This window comes from Capsicum annuum, chromosome 3, assembly GCF_002878395.1.
Source record: "Capsicum annuum cultivar UCD-10X-F1 chromosome 3, UCD10Xv1.1, whole genome shotgun sequence".
Classification (NCBI taxonomy): Eukaryota; Viridiplantae; Streptophyta; class Magnoliopsida; order Solanales; family Solanaceae; genus Capsicum; species Capsicum annuum.
Genome location: NC_061113.1, coordinates 262132976 through 262156474, shown reverse-complemented (window position 1 = coordinate 262156474; position 23499 = coordinate 262132976). Strand labels below are relative to the sequence as shown.

Genomic DNA, 23499 nt, shown 5'->3' with positions numbered 1-23499 from the left:
GACTTCCCTACGATACTCCTATTTAATTCTTCCTTTTAATTATCCACTTTTAATTTCTTTTTAGGTTAACAATTAGGTGCACAATTTTTAGTGCCACCAAATATATATCTTTTTTTTTTCTTTGTATTATTTGATTTTTGATTTTGTGACAATAAGTATTTTCTCTTTTTGCTTCGATTTTTTGGCCATTCTACTTTGTCATGTTGGAACTGCTATATTTGAATGACGAAAAAGGATAATTATTCCTTCCTCCGTAGTCCGTCCCATTTTATGTGTGTGTTTTTTTTATTCGTTCTAAAAAAAATGTATTTTTTCTTATTTCATAACTATTTAATGACATTATCTTCATTTTAGTCTTACTACTGGATGTCACTTATTAAGATAAGACAACTAAAAAATAAATATTAAAGTGACTTTTAAAAGGGATAATTTTGTAAACTTTACAAAGTCATCATTTATTTCTTAAATTCTGTGTGTAAAATAACGACACATAAAATGAAACGGAGGGAGGATAAAGAATGAGAAGTGGTGATGTGAAATCTTTTGAATGTTTCATCTTTTTATTCTTTTAGACAATTTTCACATTTAATTATGAACGGCTTATGAAGTTGTGTTGGCTTAAAAAAAAATTACTGTGATGGCGGAGTCATGCTTATCTAGTCAATCTTAGCGTGAGTGGTTGTTAAATTCCTAAATGGGTTGTGGGATGCGGACTCTACTCATCGAGGCAGTAGTATAGATTGCGTGTACTTTATATTTGTCAAACTCCATCTTGTGAGAATACAACGTGTTTATTGTTATTGAGTCGCAGGAGGGGACGCTAATATTTTTATACGATCTTGAATAATTATTACCTCTCAAATTACTACTTTTGAACAAAGAAAGCAAGAGAAAATTGATCTTTCCATATGAATTAACTTGAATAATTATCACCTCATAAACTATTCCCTCCGTTTAAAAAAGAATTACTTGCTTTGACTTGACACAAAGTTTAAGAAAATAAAGAAGACTTTTGAATTTTATGGCCTTAAATTAAAGTTGTGTCAAATGTATCAAAATATCCTTTAATCTGATCCTAAACATGTCACGTGAAAAGTTAAAATTAAAGTATTACCAAAAAAAGAAATAGATCATTCTTTTTGAAACGGACTAAAAAAGAAAGTAACTCATTGTACTATCTTTAAAATTAAATTAAGCTAAAATTTTCATTTCTTATCGCTGCATGAGCACCCCATATTTCACACTTGATTTTTAAAAATAAGTAAAGGGAAAAAATTGTTTCAGCTCTTTCTTTGTTTTTTTTTTTTTTAAAAAAAGGTTTTGGAATGGTAAATTTGAAATATTCAAGTGTACTGAAAATCGAAATAGATTGGTCATAATATGACGGTCCAATTAACATCTTTATTGTTGAACTTCGCTTCTTTATTAAATTAAATTAATGCTGTAGTTCGTTTAGTTTCCCGTTTAAGAATCACCTCACTGTGAGTAGTCCCAAGTTTTATTATTAAAACTTGGAGATGTAAATGGAGATGTAATATTAAAAATAAAATATTAAGTTTTATGTGTGTAGTTTAAAAAATGGAGATGTAATTTGTTTCTTAATTTTTAATTTACTTTTATTATTAACTATAGTCATTTTTCACACATATTTTAAATTGTTTTATTCCGAATAATGTAAGGGTAAAAATTGTTAGAAAGAGTTTTTTTGGTCCAAAAAAAAAATTAACGATCATGATATTTTTGGCCACAAAACTTAACAAAGAATAAATTTGATCTATTTTGAATAATGCCTGATATTTTTGATATTTTTTTCTTGAAACTATACACAAATTAACATGAACTATATATGTGTTTTGTTAATCATTTTTTAAAGAGAGTTTAAGCTTTATTGCGAAATGCGAATAAGCAAAAATAAAGGAAAAGATTAGTAATTAAGGAACCAAAAAAAAAGTTCTCAGTGTTAGGATTTTTGCCTCGATTTTTTTACCAAATTTTAAATTTTACTTTTTCTAGTAAGGAAATAAAAGTAACCTTAAATACTTTTACTTTTCCTGAAAGGAAAATATAAAATTTTTCCACATTTGGCTAACCTCTTTCTTGTAGGAAAGGCTTTGGACATCTATAAATAGAAAACCCCTTCTCATACCATAACACAATAGCATCCACAATGTAGTGTTAAAAGAGTCTGGTTTCTCATACCATAACACAATAGCATCCACAATGTAGTCGTTAAAAGAGTCTGGTTTAGGAGGAGATTTCTCCCATAGATTTATGTTTTTTCATAGGTTTTATTTTTTTAATATTATTCTTAATATGTTGGTTGTTTGACCAAATCATATTAATAATATGTCTTTTTAATATATGTTTTATTTGTCATCTGAATTATCACCGTTGATTTGTAAACTAAAAGCTTCTGCATGACGCCCTCTCGATTTCGAACCCAACAATAAATTTGAAAGTGAAATCAGAATCACCATGTTGAAGCAAAATGCAAGAAACATGAAAATATGAGGACTAAATATTGACACAACAAAAATATCAGTACCAAAAAAATATATTAAGATCCATTAATTAGAGTTAGTTGTAGAGTTCGGGGACGTTAAGTAAAGTAGGAACACCTACTTAACTAGCCACTCTCTATTAATTCCGTATCACTCCTGAATTATTAAATTATGGATTAACAGCTTAATAAAAATCTCTAATTAACCAAGATTTTTGGGGACCACTTGGGTTCCTGCTAACTAAAGGTTTGATATGATGTACCAGATCCTATTTTGAGCTAAGCAATTGCTATAAATAATGTAAGGGTAATAAATTTTACACCATCAGGTTATCTATATCTGATATACTACGTAATAATTCAGTGATCGCGACGTACAACAATTTTCATTAAAAAAAAAAAAAGAGGCAGCACATGTTGATAATCCCCAATATTCAATTGTATTTTTCATTTAGGCATAAGATAAAAGTGTTTTTATTAGACGCTTTGGATTCAAATGTATGTTCTCAAACCTCCATACACAGATTAAGTTAATCACTTATAACATGTCTTTTAATTTATTTACACATATTAATATCAGTAAACTCGTAAAGTCCCGAACTTGTTTCTCTCTAGATAGTGATGAGTTTCATGCGTATAATTTGGGCTCTTTTAATGACCATATATGGGCCGTTAGGAAAGGTCGGCCCATCAGAATGGGTATATGTGGGCGGTCAAACGGATCATTAATGGTCACGTTATTAGCGACATTCCTTTAATAAGTAGGCAAAACAAATTAGCGTTGGTCTAAAGTAGACGTTTAAGTGAAGTACACCAAACTACTACTCTCTAGGGCTCCCAAATTCTATATTTTAAAAAATAATATATTCCCTCTGTTTGTTTTTACTTATTATTAATTTTTAATTAAATTTTTATTTTTATTTATCATTTTTTATATTTCAAGAAAAGAATTTTTTTTTTCTATTTTATTCTTAAGATTAATTATTTTTTTTTTCAAATTAAATTCAAGATACTATATAAACGTCATTTAATAGGGGTACTATAGTAAAATAGTCATATTATTAATTATTTATTTTAATGGACGTGTCAAATCAAAATGTCAATAACAATATAAACATAATTTAATAGGAATACTATAATAAAATAATGATATTATTAATTATTTTTCTTAATCAACATGTCAAATCAAAATGTCACTAGTAAACCAAACAGACGAAGTAGTTTTTAGTTTCAATATTTCCGTTTTATACTTAATAAATGATATGGCATGTTTATGATCATGAAGTTTAGTGATATTTTTGAATATATTATCTATATTTTTAATGTAAGATAACATCATAACAAGACTAAAAGGTAATTTTTTATTTTTATAAACTTTTTTTTTTTTTTTGGTTTAAACCAACCGGTGTTCGATATCTGCTTTTTAAAAGCCCGACTATATTCGAATTCGCCCCTCGTCGGGCCCCATTTGAGGGAGAGAGTTCCCAATAGAGTGTTTGTCCATACTTAGGGTCAAACCCTCAACTTCTGGGTAGGTTGGGGCAGCCCCTTTTCGCTGCGCCACCACTGCTGTTGGTAAAAAATCATTATGATCAAACATACAGAGAATTGATTTGTTTGGGCTAGCTGCCGAGCTTATAGGAAGGAAAACACAAGTACTTTTGAGTAGTTGCAGAAGCTCAAAAAAATTATTTTTCTAAAAGCAATTTTGAAATCTCGGTCAAGTACATGTTCGTACTCTAATATTGATAAAAGTATTTCTCAAACTAATTAGTCAAACTCTAATGACGATTTTTCTTCAATATATATTTTTTAAAAAACAAAACTTTTAAAATAAGCTAATTTTTTAAACTTGATCAAACAAGCTATAAAACACACCAAATGAACTAGCACGAATACTATTGAATATTGCACTGTACATTTTTTTTTCTCTTTCAATATATTTCACCAACTTTTCGTTTCAAAATTGCCATCTTTCTCCTCTCTTGCTCATTTATTATTAATTGTCTCTCCATTTTTATGTGAATTCAATTATATTTGCGCGAAATTCATGTACATATTGCTAATTTTTTCCCTAAATTTTAACCGAATGAAATTTCACATGTTTATCAAAACAGTGTTTTGAACTCAAGAAGTAGATAGGCTTGTAAAACTTTGTAAAACTAGATCCATGTATAATTAGAAGATAATTTTATTAAATTATCATTATTTAGCATTCATCTTTAATTAATACTTCTTCTTCTTTTTTGCATTATATTTCTCCATATTTATCATTAAGCGCAAAAGAAAAAGCAAACAACTAATTATATCTAAATTTTGTGAAATGTAAAGTATTAAAAGATATTTATTTTTAATAAAAACGAAAGTCTCGATATCCAAATATCATACTGTCATAGCCCAAATTCGAGACCGTGATGGAACCTATCCCATCCTTCGTGATAGGTAGCCCAACTATCTAATTCTAAGAATAACATCCCAAACTCATAGAAACAGAAGAAAATAAGAACATAATCAATCCCAAATAATCTCATAAGAAGATTAATAGGCTAGTAAAATCAAGTCATAGATAATCTCAGGTTTGGAAGTTACTAATACAAGCTACTAAATACACAATTCAAGAAAGTTTGAGTACTTCAAAATGCAGAAAAAGCATAAAAACAAGGCGAAAGGAGATTTATGTAGTCTCTAAAGCCAATAGCAGTTACCTCGAATCTCCAATGATGCTAGCAAAGAAAAAACCACGGGATTCAATGTTTGGAGGTCGTCGGATCTGTACCTTCACGTAAGGTGCAGAAAAAGCAAGGATGAGTACGGAACCACGTGTACTCAGTAAGCACCGTCGATCAACCCTAATTCAAAGTGGTGACGAATGATACCACGTCAATCACCTAAAACAAACAAACAAACTGCGCTCAAGAAAGCCACCCTAGTCTAACTGAATAATCAAATTTAACAGTTATAAGAATATCATAATACACTCTAAGAATTCTCAATCCAGTGAAACAAGTAACCCATATACAATAAGTACAAGGTCAAAAATACACCTTAACCAATCTGAACCAAATGAATCAATGCAATATGATGCAAAATAATGCATATGTTGTGTACACATTTATCGAGCATGGCTTCAAGGTCAAGACCCATGGGGGATTCACAAGATCCAAGTATTGTGTAGGCGTGCACTCCGATCCAATAAATATATTGTGCAGGTGTGCACTACGATCTCATATGAAATGCAATGCATGATGTGCAGGTGTACAACTCCGATCCCAAATCAACAATAAAGTCAAGCAAAACACTTCGTGTCTTAAGCCAGATTAGACATCAATTTCAAAGTCAACTCAATTTATCAAGTGAAAGTATCATCATTAGCTAGTTTTTTCAATAATTTATTTACCATAGCAAATCAGTTCATCAAGCTAGCAAATAGAAAAAAACAGTTTAAACGTACAATTAACTTATTTTATCCCCTCAAATAACACAGGTACCCGCATAGATAGTTGTCACAATCACTTATACGGGATCCCCCATTTCTCATTATTTCCATTACACGTAACTAACAAATAAGCACTTTAAAAAAAAGTCTAAGAAAGTCTCAACTTGCCTCGAATCAACGCCCAAGTATCAATTTACAAATTTGCCCTTGCGTAAAACTTTTAAATAATAAGAATTTGTTCGAAACATATAATCCTCATAAAAATAGATACTAATTCGTCAAATTGCAACTAAAATGAATCATTATTTAATTTTTAAATTAATAAATTCTTACTCTAAAAAATCAACATCTAAAAATAATTCCTTTTCCTTTTTTAGCGTAAACTACAGTTGATAATTCCATATGATAAATCTGTAATTGCAGCCAAAGAACGCAACTGCACTGCTAATGTTCAATACTAATATTACTGTACAATGCTAATAACCATCACTTTCTTACTATTTTAATGAAAAGTGGTCATGACCATCATTACTAAAAGACAAAAGAAATTGTCTAGCATTCACTTCAATTCTTATCAACCAATAGCAACCTTATCAAACAAGTCATCAAAATGTGATAGAGGATACTTATTTTTGATTGTCAGTTTGTTCAATTATTGATAATCAATGCACATCCTCATAAACCCATCTTTCTTCTTCACAAGCAACACTGCAATACTTCAAGGTGATACACTTGGTCGAATAAACCTCTTGCTTAACAAGTCCTGAAGCTGATCTTTTAATTCTTACAGCTCAGTTGGTGCCATCATATAAGGAGGAATAGGAATGAGCTTAGTGCCTGACTCTAGATCAATACTAAGATTAATATCTCTATCAAGAGAAACACCTGGAAGATCAGTAGAAGATACATCTATGAACTCTCTAACCACCTTCACTGACTTTAAAGAAGGTGTCACGGTATCAGTATCACGAACCTAAGCCAATATGATGGACACTCTTCCCAACTAACTGTTGGGCCTAAATGAATGAAATCACCTTCTTAGGATACGAACTTCGTTCACTGTTCCACTCTAACGTTGGGCGATCAGACATAGCTAAAGTAATTGTCTTGGCATGACAGTCCAAGATAGCATGATAAGGAGAAACTCAATCCATACCTAAAATTATGTCAAAGTCAACCATACCTAGGATAATCAAATCTACCCAGGTATCACACTACAAAATAGAAACGACAAAGGATCGGTACACCCGATCCACTACTAAGGAATTACCTACTGGGGTAGAAACACGAATAGGCATAACAATAGATTCACGCATCATATCAAAACTAAAAACAAAGTATGCAGAAGTAGAACCATGATCAAATAATACTGAAACCGATCGACGACAAACTGAGATGATATATGTAATGACTGCATCAGAAGACTCTGCCTTAGGCTTTCTTGGAAAGGCATAACAGTGAGCAACTTCTCGAGCTCTCCCTCTCTCTCGACCTCTGCCCCTACCACGTCTCCTACTCCATTCAGGTATCCCATCTCCAGCGATCGGCTCAGGGGGTTAGTGGGGGCTCCTAACCACCATCACAAGGTGCACGAGCCCTCACCATCTGTGAGAGAATAAAACAAAATTTCAGTTTTTCGAGTTAAAAAATCATTATTGCACAATAAGAGAGAGAGAGAGAAGGAAATGAATATTTCCTAAAGTCCTATAGCCTCCCAAACATAAGCAACAGACGTCTCTGCACCAATTCGCGGGACTCTATTAGACTCGACTTGTATTTGTGAGACAAATGAACCTGGGGCTTTGATATCCTTTATCACAACGCAAATTTGGGATCGTGACGACACCTATCCCATCCTCCGTGATAGGAAAGCCAACTATCTATGTCACGCCCCAAAATCCCATCGGGCCGGACTGGCACCCGAAGCCGAGAAGGCCCGGGAGAACCCGTTCAAATACCTGTACTTTCACTTACATGTCACCAAAAAAAATTGGACAGCACTTCGTTGCATATAGAAAGGTCTAATTACCTGTATCAGCACAACACGCACAAATATATATATATAATACTTGGCCGTCGGGGCCACCACATATACAAATATAACGTTACTATATAAACTTCCATGACTTTACCCTTCCTTATGTCTACAAAGCCTCTAGGATATACATGACATAACTAGGGTCGGGACAAACCCCCGCCCACACGTGACTCATGTACAATAACAAAACATAAGGAACCGACTCGGAAAGCTCCGAAGCAAACTGGAGCTCACCAACAATAGCTGTATGACCTGGCTCCTACTTGTGCGGTGTATGAGTTGAGGTACCTGTGCCTGCAGCATGAAATGCAGGTCCCCCGTGAGGGACGTCAGTACGAAATATGTACTGAGTATGTAAAGCTGTAAATAATCACATATGATATAGGAGCTCAATAGAAATCAGAAACAAGTGAATAAGTCGTAATAGGAGTGGACCACACTTACTAGAACTTGTGACAACCTGTACATTGTATTTATTCAATCACTTTACCTTCGTTCTTATCGTCTTTGTAATCATTACTGTACTGTACTGTGACCATTAGGATGCCTCCAGTACATATCAACTGGGATCGACCCATGCTAGGCTTATGCCCCTGGGATACCACCCATAAACACATGAAATAGGGATCGACCCATGCTAGGCTTATGCCCCTGGGATACCACCCGATAAGAGAGAACTTTCATCACTTAGTTCAATTAATCTTTGAGATTGTTATTTCGGTCGTCACCACATTTTTGATACCTTGAAACAATGATACATCAATAGGAACCAAGTAATAGACCTTCTATACAATAACGATGTAATAAGGACTCATTGGTACATCAACAATATGTTTCAGAATCATCAATATCACAACAATGAAATAAGAGCCTTTTGGTATATCAATGAACATTTTGACACTTTATAGGATGGAAACAACTTCGTTGGTAACGTAGAACAATACATGTTTTTGGACAACCTCGGAATCTTACTTGATGGAACATTGGTGTTTTCATGCCAAAGAACATTGTTAGAGTATGCTTTACATACCTCGTTGTAGATTCAGCTACCAATTCAACACAACTTCCCGCCTTTACAAATCACTTATCTACAATGAAATGTTTGGCATCTAGTATTAGCAACCCAACACCACAATTCTCTTCCATAATTCCATACTACCAATATTTGCAAAACATTCCAAAAACCAACTTGAACAATAGGTTTATGTGTGTATATGTATATAATCATCATCTCAATACCACATCATCAATACCACATCATCACCCCAAATTCCTTCACAATTTAACATAATCCAACCATGCACAAGAATAATCCAACATCATTTCCAATCATCTTTCAATAACAATCAAATAACATACTTCTTATGCTCACATGCATATATATTTATATATACATATCCATATAAATAACACCAACATAATTTACATCCTTACCAAAAAAAAAATGGCCCTTTTGATTTCGAAGTCCTGTTGGCACAAATAAGGGGTGCTTCTCGAAGCCCTTGAGACGGTGAACACAACTACGGAATCAATTTGGATTTTCTACGGTTGAATCACAAGATAATTGGAGTTGAACTTAGGCTAGGGTTTCTTATTCTTCAATGATTTGGATGATAAATGGTGGATATAAGGCTAAGTATATGTATATAATGACCAATTTTCGTCCATGAGGTGATGGAAAATGACCATATTGCCCTTAAAAATTTAAGTAAATCCGAATCTGTCCATGGTGGACTGTTTTGATAGGCTAAAGTAAATCGGCCATAACTCTTTGCTCCGATATCGGATTTGGGTGAAATTGGTATCGTTAGAAAGATAATTCAAAGGTATTTCATTTAATATAAATTAATCCACCCAGTTCGTCCTGTACAAGTAGTTATGATCGTTTGAAGTTGACCCTAAAAATCTGTTTTGAGAGGCTGAAGTAAAACGAGTATAACTCCTTACTCAGATGTTGGATTTGGATGAAACCAATTTCATTGGAAAGAAGACTCAAAGATCTTTCTTTTGATATATGGTATCTCAACCAGTTCATTATATTGAGGGAGTTATGATCGTTCAAAGTTGACCCAAAAAACTGGCAGGCCTCAGTAGTTTCCTGCACATTTTACTGTTCACATCCCGACCACCGTTTTAAAGTTTCGAACGAGCTCGCTTATATCCGAAACTTATCCGTTTTTGGAAATCTTTATATCGTTGGAAAGCTTATTCAATAACCTTCGTATGGAACCATCGACGGGAAAATTCCGATATAAATAAAGTCGATTCCTATACACCTATAATCAAACTATACACTTGAAACCATCTCAAAATAATCAATACTCATACTTAAACTCATATATACCTAACTTAGGATCAATACATATACCCCAACACATATAACAATGACTAATGCACGTAATTAAGTACGGGGTGTTACAATCTAATTCTAAGAACAACATCCCAAACTCCTAGAAGTGGAAGAAAATAAGAAAAAAAAATAATTTAGAATAATCTCACAAGAAGATTAATAGGCTAGTAAAATCAAATCATAGATAATCTCAGGTCTGAAAGTCACTAAGACAAGCCGCTAAATACAGAACAATCCAAGAAAGTTTGAGTACTTTAAAATGCGAAAAAAGCATAAAGATAAGGTGAAAGGAGGTTTATGTAGTCGCTAAAGTCAATAGCAGCTACCTCGAATCTCCAATGATGCTAGTAAAGAAGAAACCACAAGATTCAATGTTCGGAGGTCGTCGGATCTGTACCTGCACGTAAGGTACAGAAAAAACAAGGGTGAGTACGGAACCACGTGTGAGTACAGAACCACGTGTACTCAGCAAGCATCGTCGATCGACCCTAATTCAAAGTGGTGACGAGTGACTCCCCGTTAATCATCTAAAATAGACACACAATCTATACTCAGGAAAGCCACCTTAATTTAACTGAATAGTCAAATTTAACAGTCATAAGAATATCATAATACACTCCAAGAAATTCTCAATCCAGTGAAACAATTAATACATATACAGTAAGTACAAGGTTAACAAATACACCTTAACTAATCTGAACCAAATGAATCAATGCAATGCAATGCATATGTTGTGTACACACCTACCAAACAATGGCTTCAAGGTCAGAACCCATGGGGGACTCACAAGGTCCATGTACTGTACAGGCGTGCACTCCGATCTCAATAAATATATTGTGTAGACGTGCACTCCGATTCCAATGAATATACTGTGCAGGCGTGCACTCCAATCTCAATAAATATACTGCGTAAGTGTGCACTCTGATCCCAATACGTGTAGGCATGCACTCTGATCCCAATACTGTGCAGGTGTGCATTCTAATTCCAATAAATATACTATGCAAGCGCGCACTACGATCCCACATGAAATACAATGCATGATGTGCAGACGTGCAACTTCGATCCCAAATCAACAATAAAGTCAAGCAAAACACTTTGTGTCTTAAGCCAAACTAGACATCAATTTCAAAGTCAACTCAACTAATCAAGTGAGAGTGTCATCATTAGCTAAATAATTTATTTACCATAGAAAATCAGTCCACCAGGCTAACAAATAGGGAAAAACAGTTTAAACATATAATTAGCTTATTTTATCCCTTCAAACAACATCGGTACACGCATAGATGCTCATCACAATCACCTATACGAAACCCCCTCATTTTCTGTTACTCTCACTACACCTAACTAACAAATAAGCAATTAGAAAAAGAGTCTAAGAAAATCTCAACTTGCCTCGAATCAACGCCCAAGTATCAAATTATAAACTTGCCCTTTTGTAAAACTTCCGAATGATAAGAATCTGTTCAAAACATATAATCCCATAAAAATATGTACTAATTCATCAAATCCCCATGTTTCCAACATAATTTAATTCATGAAAAATAAACTTCAACCACAAATAAAAATATGAATAAACAATAATTTTATTGATAAACGATGGGGGTACAAATTTGTTCCTCTCTTGATTCTTCTCTCATGATTTTCTCCGTAATTCAAGAGCCGTCAATAACATATTTCTCGAATGTATGAAGATTTGGATATGAATTTCTCCGTAATTCGAGAGCCATTAGTGACATATTTCTCAAACGTAGGAACATTTGGATTTGATCTCCATGAAAGGAGGGTTTGTCTTCTTGATGTAGAGAGGGTTTTGATCTTTATGAATATCCCGTGAATTTATTGGGACTTTTCAGATCTTTGATCTCTTTGTGAATATCCCGTGAATTTGTGAGATACTGGAGATGCCTCTTTAAAGGATATTTCCCCCCTTTATATAGGCGTAATTTAGGGTTTAGGTTGAATAGCCATCAAACTAGATTTAGGGTAAAGTAGCCCCCAAGAACTCTAACCAAAATTGAACTCTTTTTGTAGAGTTCACAAAATTTCAATGTCTACAAATACACCCTGCTTCAAGGCTTGTCGGAGTGTAGACTTGATAAAACTCAAAGGTGAGTCTTGAAGTACCGCTTCATCTTTATGATGCTGTGACTATAGATTTGCATATTTGATTTATGAGAGAAGAGATGGAGGACAGATTTGGTCCCACTAGGCGTGCCAATTTGTTTTCAACATAATTTAATTCATGGAAAATAAATTTCAACCACAAATAAAAATATGAAGAAACAATAATTTTATTGATAAACGATGGGGGTACAAATCTGTTCCTCCCTTGATTCTTCTCTCATAATTTTTTCCATAATTCGAGAGTCATCAATAGCATATTTTTCGAATGTATGAAGATTTGGATATGAATTTCTCCGTAATTCGAGAGCCGTTAGTGGCGTATTTCTCAAACGTAGAAACATTTGGATTTGATCTCCATGAAAGGAGGGTTTGTCTTCTTGATGTATTTGGTTATCAAGAATAGAGGGTTTTGATCTTTATGAATATCCCATGAATTTATTGGGACTTTTCAGATCTTTGATCTCTTTGTGAATATCCCGTGAATTTGTGAGATACTGGAGATAACTCTTTAAAAGGATATTTGCCCCCTTTATATAGGCGTAATTTAGGGTTTAGGTTGAGTAGTCATCAAGTTAGATTTAGGATAAAGTAGCCCCCAAGAACTCTAACCAAAATTGAACTCTTTTTGTAGAGTGCACAAAATTTCAATGTCTACACCCCACCCCCACCCCACCTTCCCACGCGCATCTTTTGTTGATGCTACAAATTAAAGCCAATCAGTAATTAATACACTAACATCATCCTCTTCATATCTCCTCTTATTGCAATACATAAATTTAGCTAGAACAATCTCGAAAATAAGAAAAAAAATATATAAACATATAGTCTGACCAACTCATTTAGAGTCATATTCGAATTAACGTCTCTTTACTATTCAACCCTTAAATCAACAACTTTTTGTTCGACCATCTCCAACTACAATGGACATCATCCAAGTCGTTAAATCAGATACTACAGACCTAAAAAATTATCAATCAATTATCGATCATCAATTTGTAAGAAAAATTTACTATGTATACTTTCTATTCTGGGTAACAATTCAACCATCACACAAAATAACTCTTTTTATAATAGTAATAATAAACCAAAAAGAATTTGATTTTAGACTTTTAAATGATTTGTATCAGGACAAAGAGAACTCTTATATTATAATTAAAAAAGACTCATGACAATTTTTTTATTTTGTCAAAATAAATATATATACTCCTACGACAGTTTTGATATCTATAAAAAATAAAGCAATTTTTTATTTACCAAAAATATGATTCCTAGAGTATTAGGAGTCCATTTTTTTGGTACTTGAGTATTAGGACTCCTACGTGCAAAGAGTCGCATGTTTGTAAAATATTAATGGTAGTCTTTTACTTTCATGTTTATAAAATATTAATGGTAGTCTTTTACTTTTCAAGAATAAGCTAGTTTTTATTTTGTTAGGACTCTTACGATTCCAAAAAATAGATAGTTTTTTATCAGGCTCCTACTATAATTTAGTTTATTTTAAATAAGGTCTGTTTTTATTTTCCAAAAATTATTTATTATAAGTATTTATGTATTATTATAATTTGATAAAAATAGTAAAAAGACGATTTTATCTTTTGCAAAACCTTTTAATGAAGGGCAAAAAGTTCAAATCACATGATACATACACATGATATATTTATCATTGTGAAATAATTTAATTATGTACTTTAAATTTTATATTTATTTTTCTTTCTTAAAAAATAGAATATAAATTATATTTATTCTTTATTCGATATGAGAAAAAAATATTATATCACATGATAAAATTATTAGATAATCACATAACTTAAAAGGGAAATAATTTATCTGGTAATGCTATGCACATTACTTATCGATGAAGTAGTTGATGTGTCTAAGTGTACACATAAAGCTAAAGTTTTGCATTATTTTATTTGATACTTTTCAAAGCTTTTCTAATTTATTTATTTCACCACTTAATAAGTTTTTTAAAACTCAAGGTATTTATATGAATTAGAACTAATTTAATATTTTTTGATTGTTTATTTCATATATTAAAGATTCTTAAAATATAAAAGAAACAAAAATATGGCTTTCAAATTTTCATATACGTATTAAATGTACTATTTTTGAAGGAAAATTTATTCATGAAACAAATTAAATTTTTTAAAAATTATTAACAAAATGATCTAATATTACAAATGAATCTTTACAATAGTACCCACCCAATTATTGCTTGCTTTTTGTGTGTTTAGGGTGATGAAAGGATATAAATTGGCGTTTAATCATATAATAAGATAAATATAGTGTAACAGAAATAAAAAATAATATGAAAAAAATTAAATTTAAAAAAATTAATTTCAGTTTTCTAAAATTTTTTTGCCTATACTAATTTTGTAGATTTACTTGATTTGTTTATGAAATTTACTTGGGGAATATCTGCAAGAATTTATTTTTTTACTATCTTTTTATAAAAAGTAACTTGCTTAAAATTTTGTAGGCGACTACATGCGAATTAAGTTTTTCAGATGATAATTACTTTTAAGATTTTTTTAACAAATTTTGTTTGAGAAAAAAAACTTAAATTTTCTCCTTCAAATTGTGTTTGATGGAAAAATTTATAGGTTTCTCATCGAATTAGTTTGATTGAAAAACTTGTAGAGGATTAGATTACTGATAATTTTTTTTGCAAATTCTATTTTTTTTTTTTACTTAATTTAGATTTTTCTTGTAGTTTATAAGATGTGAATTTAAATAAATGAATTTGAACAATTAAACAAGTTTATTATTAAGAAAATAATATTTTTAGTCAATTTAGTCCACTACTATAAAATAATATCTAAAAATTATGAAATGGGTTTAAATTGACCAAATTTATAAAATAATTTGTTGGATTGTTACACTGTAACCGTAAAAATCGATCTCTTAAATTTATGAGCATTTTTGTTAAGGAAAAAAATACATAAAATAGCATACTTAAGTATTAAATTATAAAAAATAACAACACTTTTATCAAATTATATTTTGTAGCATATGTATTTGTATTTTTGTAGTAATAGTTTGCAAAAATACAAAATACATATCAATTATAAGGATAATAAAAATCATATGTATTTTTATTTTTATAACAATAGTTTATAAAAATATAAAATATAACTTGTTATATTATGTAATTATGAAATTATTTCTATAAAACTCATAATTAAGGGATACGTATGCTATTTGTGAATTTTGTCCTTATGTCAAAGTGGTCTTTTAAAGAAAAAGTGGCCCATGATTCAGTCCCAAACAGCAGCAAGTAATTTGATTGGATCAATTTTATGATTAGTGGATCTAACCCGCCAGGCCCACTTGCCAAGACAACAAAATTGCTGTTGAAAAACAGAGAGATGCATGCTGGAAGAGGCAAGTCAGGCCCGTCTGATTTGTTGATAAGAGGCCTAACGCATAAACGTCTCCTTTAATTTGACTTTGTATTTATGTCCTTTAATTTTGAATATACAATAGATATTTAGACTTATATTAAATTAAATAAATAGATATATGTATCTTAAGTGGCATCCTGCGTCATCAATTTATGCTTTAAATAGCGTTCTATGTATATTATATCACGTCAAATGTATATTTTGCTTGTTCAAAATTGGAGATCGTAGATGCTACCATAAAGATAATAGTTAAAAAATACATTTTTAACTAGTACTATTATTTTTATGTGAGCTTCATGTCTTACACCTTTGTTTTCTTTTTCTATTTAATTATTTCAACTGTTTCATTTTTGCATTTAAATTATCATCATCTAATATTAAAAAGCATCACAGTTGACCTTCAACGTGCTTTTGAATACACAAATGATCACATATAATTAAGATAAAAGATTGACACTTAAAAACATGAAACTCGTGAATATAAAAATGCAGTGTGTTTCCAACTATTTTGACTCAACAAAACGGAGGTAAATACGAACTGACTAGGAGAAGACTTCAAAAGAAATAACTCTATACACAAAATTTAGATAAAGGCTCGAATCAAAAGTATCTATAGATTCATGATCGGATCAAAATTTTTATTGAGAAATTTTAAAATAAATATACAAACTAGTCAAGAACACTACTATATATACATAAATAAATATATTATTAATTATATAATTTTTCATGGAAGTTTGAATGAACTCTCTCAAGCAAAAGTAACTCTGTCATTGGCTAGTAGAGTATGTAAGTCTTAACTTGACAGAGGGAAGATTCAACTAGAAAATTATATTTCCTCTTCACCCAGTAGAGTTAAAATTTTTTTTAGTCTATGCTTGAAGAAGGTGGAAATCGAGGGAAGGAGGACATATAAAAATAACTTTCATTTTTGATCTAGATCTTACTCCATTATGCAAATAATTCAATAGTAGCAATTAGTTGAATAATGGACCAAGAAGATGATTTTCCATTAGAAGGGCAATTTTACAAATTCAAGAACCAAAAAGATAGAATCTTGGAACTAATTTGGAAGCCATATTACTGGTTCAGAATGCTATGTTATGAATTACACTGGAGTTTTGTGTCTGGTGTGGTTATTATTTATGGTATTAATCAAGGAATGAGTTTAGGTTTAAGCAAGATTAGTACTCAGTATTATATGAAGGATGAGCAAAGGTTACAGCCTTCTGAAGCTCAAATTTATGCTGGAGTAATTCAAATCCCTTGGATGGTGAAACCCCTCTGGGGACTTTTAACAGATACTCTTCCAATTATAGGGTATAGGAGAAGGCCATACTTCATTCTGGCTGGTATGTTTTTTCAAGAATGTGCTTTTTTGGTGGCATTATGAGTCGAGAATGTAATTTTTGTTGTTGTATTTGTATGTTTGTTTGTTATTTTGTGTTTCTTGAAGTGAATCATCATGTTTGACTCTGTCATTTATTTCATGTCCCTTGTGATTTCCTTTTCTATTTGTATATATCTCTCTGTAATCATGATTCTTTGAGTTAATCATTTCTATGCCATTATTTCCTGTCCTTTTTTCTTTCTTTATTTGATTCCAAATTTGGAGATTAATAGTGTGTTCTTTATGAAGGAAAGTGAATTTCTTACTCACATTTTTATGTTTAATCTAGACAAATACTATGGAAGGTGCGGGTGGGGATAGGGTGTGTGGCGGTGGGGGTGAAGATGAGGTGTGTTGGAAGGTGGGGAGGACACTATCAATAAGGAATGCCATTTGTGTAACATGTTTTCGCTATTTACACTAGGGAAGTCATTTTTCTCATTTTTAATGAACTTTTTTCCTGGAGAAAATACTTTTCAAAACTTTTGACCAACTGCAAATGAACACACCATAGGTTATGAAAATTTAGGCTTGTTTGCTCAGACCAATACCTTGTGAATGGAAATGTTGAAACATGTCTCCCCTTAACTTATAGGAGTAATGGCCTTTTCCCGATTCAATTTCTTGTTGTTCAAGTCAAAACTTCTCTTTTGTGACTTAAGAGTAGTGACAATAAAAAAAAAGCTGCAGCTTCTCATAAAATCCTTGGCCAAGCGGGGTTCTTTTGATTGCAGACGAAGAGTTGTTTGAACTTTGAATCATTTAGTTGAGCTTTTAATCTATATAACATATAGGAATAAAACTAAATGTTAGTCTTCATCGGTTAACTTTCCATTAGCTGTGGTAACAAAGGGATATTCAAACCTTTTTATTTCTCCACTCCTTAGTTTGACTTACTCAAAAGTCTGAGCTAGAAAATATTTGTTGGCAGTATTGTGTAAACCAGCTTAACAGTCGTGAATGCTAAAATAGTTGATTGGTTACTTTCATCATAGCAAATGTAGTTATATGGAAGTTGTTTCGTTTCTGCTAAAAATTGTACTGTATTGCATTTTTGGGTGTATCTGTACTTCTGTTGGGATGATTTCATTCAAGTAAAGAAACATGGAAAGAAACCTGCTGGAAAAATTTGCTTAAGACACTGCATTTGACCAGCAGCAAGGTAAATGTAGAGAAGGGAAACAAGACAGTGGTTGATGGAAGATTAAAAAATTATGTTTAAGGAATATGCTCAGATTACAAGAAAACACCAATTCCATAAATGTAACAGAATGAAATGGATATAAAGGATTCCTAATTTGTCTTTAAAGACGTATTATATGGTATTGGAATGAAATAAGCCCACATAGAATGGAGTGGATACAGAGGATTCATATAGTTGACTGATATCCTTTAATTGGTTTTAAGAATTATAGTATCCACTTTCCAGATGTCGAGTAGTCAAATAACAGGCAAAAGAGTAATCCTTTGGACTTACCTCCCTTCGTTCTTTAGGTCTGCTTGGTGCTTTTGCCATGCTGAGTCTGTCACTCAACCACAAATTACAACTTGCATCTGCTTTGTTGTGCTTAACGGGAGCCAGTGCAGCACAAGCAGTTGCAGATGTTACTATTGATGCCTGTGTGACCGAGAACAGCATAAGCCACCCTTCTCTTGCTAGTGACATGCAAAGCTTGTGTGGAGTGAGCTCTTCTGTGGGGCAACTGATTGGCTACACTATCAGTGGCTTTTTGGTTCATCTAATTGGATCTAAGGTTTGCTATCTCTGACTTATTTCAGTCATTGTTAATGGACTATTCCTTCTGCTTTAATTTGCATTTTCCTAATGGGTAAATCATTTATCAAGCCTGAGGATTTGTTCTTGATTTTCCAATGAATCTTCTTTCCCTGTTAGATGAAACCACTGGATATTATTAAGATAAATTGATTTGTTAATAATATCAAAATTAAGATACCATGCACTTTCAAATTTGGGGCCGAGCATTTGTATCCATGAGAATTTATGGCTTCATCAATCTTTTTGGCGTCTTAACTTTATGCTGCCGCTGCATGAGTAGCCTAAATTACTGGTCATTTCCTTTTGTCGCTTGGTATTCCTTGTATCCTTATAGATTGCTATCTGGCAGGGGGTGTTTGGAGTTTTAAGCATTCCAGCTGCGCTCGTCATTTTGGTAGGAATGATGCTGCATGAACCCTTTATACACAATGTTGCATACAGGCAGGTATATTTGAACCTCGTACTTCCCTTTGCACAGTTTAGGATACTTCTTGATTGTTTGTACTTGTTTTGTTAAGGTATGTTACTGCAATAGGTAGGTCAAAAGTTCTTGGATGCTTGTAAGGCTATGTGGATGGCACTAAAATGTAAGAATGTGTGGAGGCCATGTCTATACATGTACGTTTCTCTTGCAGTGAGTTTGCATATTCACGAGGGAATGTTTTACTGGTATACAGATGCAAAGGATGGTCCGTTGTTCTCAAAGGTATTTGAATTTTAATCTTTTCAATTTTGTTTTGCAACAACGTTGTTATTCAAAATGGTTTCACGACCTGACTTCTCTAGCTCTAGATTTTGCAAATCCCTTATCTGCTACTTAAGCAGTTGAATAATAACATCTTAACCACAGAATATAAATCCATTTCGACCTTTATGCAGGAGATTGTAGGGACCATATCCTCTGTCGGTGCAGTAGGCAATCTTCTTGGAGTTCTCCTTTACCAGAATGCTTTTACAAACCATCCTTTTCGTTTCGTACTTTTTTGGTCTCAGCTATTATATGGTGCTTCAGGACTGTTAGATTTGATATTGGTATCACGAGTAAAATTGCAGTTTGGCATCCCTGATTATGTTGTTGCTGTATGTGATGCAGCAATTTCTCATATGATTGGGCGACTCAGATGGATGCCTCTTCTTGTACTCAGTTCAAAGCTTTGCCCTTCTGGCATTGAAGGAACTTTCTTCGCTTTGTTAATGTCAATTGATCATGTTGGCAGTCTCACTGCAACCTGGGCTGGAGGCCTGTTACTTCACACCTTGAATGTCACAAGAACTCAATTTGACAACCTTTGGATGGCAATAGTGATTCGGAGCTTTTCAAGAATCCTTCCAATTGGCATTCTGTTTTTGGTGCCAAACAGTGATCCCAGTGCTTCTATTCTACCAGCTGAGATGTTGAAGACAAAAAAGTGCGACGATGACTTGGACACTCAAAAACTGGAGAGGGCTCCGCTAGTGACCTTTGTCGATCAGCATTTAGGGGATTCATGAGTGCAATGACAGGGAAAATATACTCCCATCATTCTGGTGTCACAATGTGTTTCTCTGCTGCTATTTTTGTAGCAGCATGACAGAGATTGTAGCAGACCAAGCAAAGTTATATTTATCTGGTATGGCTTTAGCTTAGTTTGATGTTTCAAATGACCTTGTAATAAATTGTTTTTGAAGTGCTTGTAATATCATGTTTTAGGCTGGCTGCCAGCCTGCCGTAACCCTCTTCCTTTATTGGGGTTTGGGACCGGCAACTTGAGTGAGATTAAATGAGGTGGGTATTCATATAGCCAATCCTAACCTGTTTGGGACTGAGACGTAATTATTGTTGCTTGTAATATCAAGTAATCCAGCTCAAGAACTGATATGTGCTAATATGAGGTTGATGTGGCCTTGTTATAATTTCGAGGAGAAAAAGGAATCATTTTTTGACTGGTGGGCTTAAGATTAACCCACTTTAAATCTTATTTTATCTCTTTCTTTCTTTAAAAATTTAGTCTTATATGTTCGTTTTCCTTAAGTAAGGACAGGCTCGGTTGTCGAGACATTCCATTGTGGGCCTGATGCCTGTTTCTATATGCTTGTAAAGAATATGCCAATTTGTAGTCTTTGCTGTCAATGTTTTTCTGAGACACACAAAACAAAATTTCATTATCTTCTTCTCTTTGTACATAGAACCTAGCAGTGTTGCTGTTTCTCTTTATGGAATGCTTTGGTCTTTGGACTATTTTTCTTGGGCCGAGGGTCTATCAGAAATAGCCTCTCTACCTCAGAGGTAGGGGTAAGGTTTGCGTTTACTCTACCCTCCCCAGACCCCACTTTGTGTTGTTGTTGTAGAGAAGTCTGCGTATAGTAGTTCCATGAAACAATCTTGTAGTCAATATACTGTTTTCACAGATTATAAAATGATTGAAGTGTTACATCATGAAGAGAAGTTTATGGGATATTTTACACTTAATTAAACAGTCTTAGCATTAACTGTCACCCATAATATCTGTATCTTCCTACATAGATAAAGCTCAAATAGTTATCTATGTTAAGCAAAATATATAAAGACAACATCGCCAACGAGTCGTTATTGGCCTAAATTTTTTTTTTCTGTCATCTACATGAAACTGCAGGTTTCTTTTGCAAATCCAACTTGTGACTGCTTTGTATCATATATGACCCTTGTGTTTCTCTGCTGAAAATTTCCAATAATTCCAATCTCATCTTCATATTGGAGGCTTGCCAGAGCCAAACAGACCTGAGATGCATCACTCTTCACAAAATAGAAAACCCCAGCAACATCAACTTCCATCTCAGCACCACCCTCAAAATATATTTTTATGGTGGGAATGTTCACCTCTTCATATGCAGAGAGATCAAAGCAAGTGTCAAGAATTGAATAACCTGATATTGAAGGGTAGGCTGAGAACTGTTTCAAGAACTCAGCCTTAACAGCTTTGTAAATGGAAGGAGGGAGCCTTGTGATAACCGTGCCCGAATCAATGAGAAATCCACTTCTGCCAAAACTTGAATCCTGAACAGCAACCCCACCAACAGTCATCCCTGTTAGATTGAGGAAATAGAAGCTAAAAAGCTGTGGATTTGGAACCATGTTAGTGTAAGAGATTGGTGTAGAGTTCTTGAAAACCGAAGTATCGCCCCCAAATACTAGTGAACCAGAGGACTCTGCCTCAGTTGAAGGCAAACAATAGGAGAAAACACCTCCAAACACACCAGAACTTTGAGATATTAAAGAAAGATCACTCCTTCCAAGTCCCATAAGACCTGAAGCTAAACCAAACAGGCCTCTATTATTCCTCCCACATCCGAAAACAAAATTGTCAACTGAACTGCTTCCAAGAACCAAATGATCCTGTCCAAGCTCACCTTTAGTATAGGATCCATCTCCATAACTTACAAGGTAACTACACGTTTGTGAATTAGTCCCGCACAATCCTGAATTTCCGGTTGCAGATTCAAGAGATTGACAGGCTGATGAATTGCATGCAACTGATTGAAAAGAAGGAGAAATAGAGGGGTTGAAAAGGGGTTCTGGTTGATTGTAACACAATCTACAAGGTTGACATTGAACCCAAGTTAGATCACTTCCTGTGTCCACAATCACTGTCATATTTCGACCACCTAACGTCGCAGTGACAATGTAATTTAGAGTCTGCATTGAGACACCTGAATTGATAGGAATTTGAGTAGTGGTCTGTGATAAAGCCTCAACTTTTTTAGAACTGACATTCTTGATATGTGATTGTATCGAAAGAACTCGAATATCATCAGCTAGCAACCTTTTCTGAAGCCTTTTGCTCAAGTCACCTCTTGATCTAAAGCAGTAATCTTTGTGCTTCATTTCCAGCATTACTGCTCCATTTTCACTTCCTGCAAAATTAGTCACATGCTGCTTACTCTATAGGGATTGGAGAAACAGTGAAAAGTAGCTGAATTGATGATATCAGATCCCAAGAAAGAGATATAATAACCATATTGCTAGGAGAATATTAAGCTAAATTAACAACCACTACTATTAGATGATAGTATAAAAGATGACTATCTCAACATGCATGTAACATATTGTTTTTGCAATAGACTTACTTGACTTTTGAGATGAACAAGTTGGCTCATTATGGTTGTGCTGTATCTTTTGAAGTGTTTTGAGTGGGAGAAATAGTTCCTCATCTCCATGACCAAATGCTCCTACAAAAAGCAAAGCAAAGACAATGGAATATTGACAAAGTGACATTGTTTTAAAGTAATATATTTGCACCTTTATTTTATTTTTTTTAAAAGATGAACATACACAACAAAGTTTTTATAATAGTTATGGAGTAAGTTAGAAGGATGATAAAAAGGCTAGAGAGAATGAGATTCTTAGGAATTGGAGTTAGGCATGAGAACAAAAGAAGGGGGGCTAGAGAAACGGTACCCCACAAATGCATGAGAAATTATTGGGAATTCACGTGCAGATACTTGGGGAAGGGGGGGGGGGGGG

General features: G+C 33.2%; 2 protein-coding genes across 2 annotated transcripts; one reads left to right on the top strand and one right to left on the bottom strand.

The window, feature by feature from the left end:
• Positions 1-16573: 16573 nt before the first annotated feature.
• Positions 16574-20972, top strand: LOC107862061 (probable folate-biopterin transporter 3). The gene is made up of 5 exons (XM_016707503.2): positions 16574-17204; positions 18737-18996; positions 19369-19464; positions 19555-19725; positions 19899-20972. The coding sequence occupies exons 1-5, from the start codon at positions 16841-16843 to the stop codon at positions 20508-20510; spliced, it is 1503 nt and encodes a 500-aa protein (XP_016562989.1). The 5' UTR covers positions 16574-16840; the 3' UTR covers positions 20511-20972.
• Positions 20973-21360: 388 nt separating this feature from the next.
• Positions 21361-23419, bottom strand: LOC107862060 (aspartyl protease family protein At5g10770). Its single transcript, XM_016707502.2, has 2 exons — positions 23103-23419; positions 21361-22889 (listed from the first exon to the last, which is right to left on the bottom strand). The coding sequence occupies exons 1-2, from the start codon at positions 23248-23250 to the stop codon at positions 21616-21618; spliced, it is 1422 nt and encodes a 473-aa protein (XP_016562988.1). The 5' UTR covers positions 23251-23419; the 3' UTR covers positions 21361-21615.
• Between the last annotated feature and the right edge of the window lie 80 nt (positions 23420-23499).

Bases quoted from the DNA above. Each gene is read 5' to 3' on its own strand.
- LOC107862061 (XM_016707503.2), top strand. From the start codon at position 16,841: ATGGACCAAGAAGATGATTTTCCATTAGAAGGGCAATTTTACAAATTC. The intron at 19,465-19,554 runs GTATATTTGAAC...TTACTGCAATAG, and splicing joins ACAATGTTGCATACAGGCAG to GTAGGTCAAAAGTTCTTGGA. The intron at 19,726-19,898 runs GTATTTGAATTT...ACCTTTATGCAG, and splicing joins ATGGTCCGTTGTTCTCAAAG to GAGATTGTAGGGACCATATC.
- LOC107862060 (XM_016707502.2), bottom strand. From the start codon at position 23,250: ATGTCACTTTGTCAATATTCCATTGTCTTTGCTTTGCTTTTTGTAGGA. The intron at 22,890-23,102 runs GTAAGTCTATTG...CTAATTTTGCAG, and splicing joins TTGTTCATCTCAAAAGTCAA to GAAGTGAAAATGGAGCAGTA.